Consider the following 6,068-nt stretch of genomic DNA (forward strand, 5'->3'; position numbering starts at 1 on the left):
TATTTTAACCTACTAATTGCATTTCATTACGGTAACCTAGGGTTTAGGACTTAATTCACTTTCCCGTGGCTTCATCTTCTTGACTCTATAAATTATAAACATGCTTGCTACATGACCAAGAAGTTCTTAGAAAAATTATTCAACAATTTTTTTGGGAATGATTGAAGAAGGAAAAAAGAAACAACAAAAGAGTCCAATATTTTCTTCATTATTTTTGGAGTGCAAAGAAAAATAAATTTAAGTTAGGGAGTGCAATTGGTAGTGGGTGGTGTGCAACTAGTCGGTCCCTTAATTTTTCACAAATATCGATCGGACGCCCCCTTTGACATAAGCCCCGCCACTATAGATCATTTACCTTGAGATACACACAATCATAAATATTTTCCTTGTGTATCCCAAGGCAAATGATCTATTGTTCTGTGATGGGGGCATCGGATTATCACGACTCTAATTTTATTAATAGAATTGTCCACATCTAACGGCTAGAAAGTCCTCTTTAGTCCACAACAATAAATCATATACAATGTTTGGCCCAAATTGCATTTCATTAGACGACACAACATGCTATAAAACAATACTATTTATCAAAAATTTCTAAAACAACCTCTTAAATTACTTAAAAAGACAATTATGATCTTATATGTATATTATGTTACACATCGTGTGCACTCACATGCCATCCATTAGTCAACATAAATTACATATGTAGAAGTCTCAACCCCACTACCCAAAAATTCCATGTGACACATTTTAGGGCTCATTGATGTATCAATGTTTAGGCCACTGTCCCCTTGCCCATCAAACTGTCTCACAAGCTGATTGTGGCCTATATTTGTCTCTTCCCATGCATAACATCCTCAATCACATGAAGTTCCACGACGACATCATTGATGTCCATTCGATCACTTGGTGATTCTGCAGAACATGCAACTCCAATTCGAATTATGGAAGCCAAACAATCTTGTATACTTCTATCACTTGTGATTCTCCGATTTCTGACGTTATTGGCAACTTCTTCACATTCTTCTTCTAATAACAAACGTGAATCCACAATCTCCATTACTTGCTCCGGAGTGTTTAGTTTTGAAAAGTTACGAAGACTTAGACCGTCCTTGAACATGTCATTCGTTGGTCTCTTTCCAGTGAATATCTCCAACAAAAGAATCCCGAAACTATATACTTCCCCTTGTGTAGATACTTCGCTACCCATTCCATACTCTGCAATTTATGTATTTCATACTTCAATATCAGCACAATAGAAGGATATACTATACAACGGATTTGATCTAACGATCAAATCCCTTGTGGCATACCGCAAATCTATGCAAAAGTTTTTTCTTTAATTTTATTTTTTTTGGAAAAAAATCTTTTTTTATATAGAAAAATTGCAAACAAAATCTAAAAAATTGAAGGGCTAAAGAAAATGAATGAAATTGGTACCTGGAGCAATGTATCCAATAGATCCCTTTATTGACATAGCACTTGAATGTCCCTCAACAGAGTTGCTAGAAGCAACTGAAAGAAACTTAGCCAACCCAAAGTCACCCACATGAGCAGTTAAGTCATCACCAAGAAGAACATTGCTTGGCTTTAGATCACAATGAACAACCGGCGTTTGGCAATGGTGATGAAGATAATCCAATGCAGACGCAACATCGATTGCTATGTTTAATCTTTGTTCAAGACTCAAGTTCCTCAATTGTAGCTGATCATCTTCATTTGGATGTAACCAATCTTCTAGACTTCCATTAGGCATGAACTCGTAAACTAGAGCTTTGAAATCATTCCCTTGAAAATCAACGCTTGAGCATGATGTTATGATCTTGAGGAGATTTCGATGTCGAATTTTTCTCAACGCCTTGCATTCAGCTGTGAAACTCTTGGAAGCCCCTCTTTGTTGAAGATTGAGCACTTTCACAGCGACGGGTGCTTCACCTTGACGAAGGATTCCTTTATACACCGAGCCAAAACTTCCCATACCAATCAAATTAGCTTGAGCGAATCCATCGGTCGCTTTAAGGAGCTCTTGATAGGAAACCCTTAAATACGAATTGCCCAAGGAGGATGTCGAAGGAGATTTCCTACTCGAATTTTTTCTCCAATAAAGAGTAAACAAAGATGATACCAAAATCAAACATAGAACCACACTAACTACTATTACAATAATAATTTTGAAAGAAAGAGATCGATCTCCTTTTGTTTTAGACTTAGTATTCATGGGGCAAGCACGCAACTGCAATTGAGAGATACCACCGCAAAGCCCATTGTTTCCAACAACTGAAATTTCACTCACATTTTTAAAAACTCCTTTTATGGGTACATCGCCTTGAAAATGATTGAATGAAAGATTCAAATTATGCAAAAAGGGAAACGTCTCCAAGTATTTAGGAATTTGGCCCGACAAGTTGTTCCGAGAAAGATCTAAATATTGAAGACCTTTCAAAGAAATCAGAGATGAAGGGATGCTGCCTTGAAAGAGATTACCCTCCAAATGAAGTTCTTCTAAGCTCAAACAATCACCTAGTGACTTGGGGATCTCACCAGATAATTTGTTCTCCGAGATGTCCATCACTCCAAGATTTTTCAAACCGCCCACTTCGAATGGGAGAGAACCAGTAAAGAAGTTGTGAGATAAGTTGAGCTCAATTGAAAGAGAGGAAAGACCAATAATTTGTCCCGGGATGGTTCCATTCAGCTTGTTCAGAGAAACATCCAAACGTTGCAAATATTTGCAGTTTTGCAAACTTGAAGGAATGCTTCCCCTCAAATTGTTATTTGCTAAGGAGAATTCACTCAATTGCGTGAGATTGCCCAAGGAGGATGGAATCTCACCTGAAAATTTGTTTCCCTTTAAAGTAAATACACTTAGCATTCGAAGCTTCCCGATACCAACGGGTATTGGCCCAGTAAACAGATTGTCTTGACAACCCAATATAATTAAGCTGATAAGATTTTCGATCCAGTGGGAATACTTCCAGAGATTTGATTTCTACCTAGTAGCAAAGATGAGAGTTTAGTTGATAGATTGGCTACAGAGTTGGGCAAGATTCCTCCAAAATGATTATCAGGCACCGCCAAGTATTCGAGATTGCTACAATTGGTCAAGGAGGAGATGAAGCTCAAATCATCAACAGCTTCCACCCCATTTCCCAAATTATTAGAACCCACACCAACCCATGAAAGAGCAGGTAAGCTTCCTAGACTAGAAGGGATTAGTCCAACAAAATTGTTTTCATTTAAACTAAGTGTGTAGAAACCAGAAGCATTGGACAATGAAGATGGAATGGGTCCAGTAAAATGGTTAGACCCAAGTAAAAGTTGTCGGAGATTAGGAAGAGTGAGGCCTATATCTTGAGGAAGATTTCCATGGAGTTGGTTTGCTGCCAACGAAATAGCATTAATTGATGAGAGGTTGTAAAGGGATGAAGGAACTAAACCAGACAGATTATTTGCAGGAAGGACAAGATATTTTAAACTTGTTAATCTTCCCAAGGCCTCAGGGATGCTTCCCTCCAAGCTATTATATGCTAATGAGAGATGATAAAGAGAAGAAAGATTTCCCAAAGAAGATGGAATCTGACCCATTAAATTGTTTACAGATATAAGCAAAGTCTTGAGCTTGGATAAGGATCCTAGCTCCTCAGGAATGCTTCCTACAAGATTATTATAAGAGAAACTAATGTGCATAAGATTGGAACAATGGGTTATATTTACAGGAATTTCACCACCCAGTGAATTATTAGCCAAACTTATATTTTGTAATCTAGACAAATGGCCGATTTGTTGTGGAATTTCTCCAAAGAAACTATTGTTTTGGAGATGAAGCACTCTAAGGAAGGAAAGATTTGCTAGGTGGGGAGAGATGAAGCCTGTTAGGCCTTGGGATTCCAAGTCTAAGATGGTGACTCGCTGATGTCGACGACCACATGTAACTCCTCTCCACTCACAAAAATGGAGAGAATCGTTCCATGAACTCAGTGTTCCAAGTGGGTCATGAGTTACACCATGTTTAAAGGAGAGGAGTGAGAGTTGGTCGGTCTTGTTTTTGGGTGAGGAGGTTACAACTGTGCACAAGCACAAGAGGAAACAAAGTACAGTTAAGCTAAAAAATGTTACCTCCATTGATGAGCTTGGCGATCCTCATATGCTCTCTCTGTATTTATATAAATTTCTGAGTCTCCCACATAGTTTACATTTATTTACAAAAATACCATTGGGTTTTCACACAACTAGTAACTGCTGTGTCCTTTTCTGGGGTTGTTTTGGTAATTTCAGTGTATATGGTTGAGCTTAGATGAAAAAATAATAGTTGACTTTGGGAGAGAGAAAGAGAGGAGTGTCCACCATTGACTGGAAGTACTGATTGACTTTGACTACTAATGTCATATTTTCACACTGTAAGTGTGACACTTCATGTTCCTGCAATTGGCATGCAAAATTGGTGTGCCGAGCTACGCATAGCTCACTTGGTTGACATATTGCAACCTGGGCCCAAGTCCAGCTTAACTATTAGGGAAAAAATTTTGGTGTTACCCTATCTATGGCCAAGTGGGCAATTCGTCATCCAAAGGTTTGGAACTTCGGACCACCATTGAGTGATCATAGAGGGCATATTTGTCTGTATTCTGAACTATTTTTTTATTCTACGACCGACAGGCAAGTGGAAGACTAAACCCACCATTTTTGACAGAAAAATCTACCCCACCACACTATCCATCACCACAACTTTGAGCCTTTGATGACACTTAAGAGTGGACTTCTTGAAAGGAAGGGATTCCAGATGGTAAAGGCAGTTGTTGAGTATGTGTAGAATTTTTATCCTGATCAAGAAGTCAAAGTACTTCCGAAAAGAACTTGCACGGCAAGAATACCACCGTCCAATAAACATGCAACCTAAGCTTACTCATTAGATCTAATTAGTCAAAGGTCCACTAGATTAAGAAGGTTAGTCATAATTGATTTATAAAGATAGTCCAAGGTACCATCAAATGGATAAACTTCAATAGTTATATAGTCAGATTCATGTGATGCTGAAGAGATTATATTACCTAAAGTTGTATAACTTGAAATAAGCACGAGAGAGATATAAATACTGAACTAAACATTCATTCAATACTAATAATTCAATTCAAGTGTCGACACTATATTGAACAAACCATTATGGTTGCTAAACGTATTAAAAAAGATATGCATCGTAGATGTAGCTCGCATAGTAGAGATTACATCACTCATAATAAATTTGTAAGAAAACAAAAAATATAAAGCATGCTTCATTCAAATTTTTACAGATATTTCCTACCATGTATGTTTTAAAGGCATTTCTAGGGAACCTTTTACAAACATTTCGTATTGTTTTTTCCTGTTAAACTTCTCAGATTCTTAAATTTCAGTTTCTAAGTGTATCATGCATGTTTCTCCATCAAAGCTATTCAATGGCATGTACAAACAAACTACAATTCAACGTCATCGGTTCAAAATTAGCATTGAGCACAAATTAAATTGGTTCAGTTTTGGCAAACTATTTCAAGCACCATAACCTGTGTGTTTTTGGAAATCCAATAATCACACAATCAAGTGGTAACTTCATATGTCTTTGCTTTGAGAATAAACTGAACACCAACAATAGATGAAGCTTCTCAGACTCATCTAATTTTTTTTTATTAAAAAAATAATAATTCATCCCACATAGTAACCTTAATTGAAGACTTGGTCTACTACAACCTTAAAACAATTATCATTTTTGGAACGAACATGTACATCATATCCAAAATCTACATATGAGTTGAAATAGATTACGACATAAATGGCAACAATGAATTAAGATGCAACTGAAATTAACCGTTGAAATGTCAATCTTTCGAGTTTAGCTTGTTATTAATTAACTCCTGAAATAGAATTTGACCTCCATACATAAACAATCCAAACAAATTACTAAACCATCCATATTGTAAAACTAGTGCAGGTATACCTGAGTATGTATGTGATATAAAATGACTCCACGTATTATGACTACACAATTTAAACTATTATAACACGAGTCATTGGCTGAACAATTATGGACAGAGGAT

General features: G+C 36.8%; 1 protein-coding gene across 1 annotated transcript; it reads right to left on the bottom strand.

Annotated features, from left to right (window-relative positions):
• Positions 1-669: 669 nt before the first annotated feature.
• LOC147387224 (LRR receptor-like serine/threonine-protein kinase EFR) lies at positions 670-5,793 on the bottom strand. Its single transcript, XM_086420018.1, is given in 3 exon segments — positions 670-1,218; positions 1,441-2,958; positions 2,961-5,793. Coding segments are annotated over 3 exon segments (3,072 nt in total). The 5' UTR covers positions 4,123-5,793; the 3' UTR covers positions 670-826.
• Positions 5,794-6,068: the final 275 nt, after the last annotated feature.

This window comes from Akebia trifoliata, chromosome 13, assembly GCF_017979445.1.
Source record: "Akebia trifoliata isolate Shusen 1 chromosome 13, ASM1797944v1, whole genome shotgun sequence".
Classification (NCBI taxonomy): domain Eukaryota; kingdom Viridiplantae; phylum Streptophyta; class Magnoliopsida; order Ranunculales; family Lardizabalaceae; genus Akebia; species Akebia trifoliata.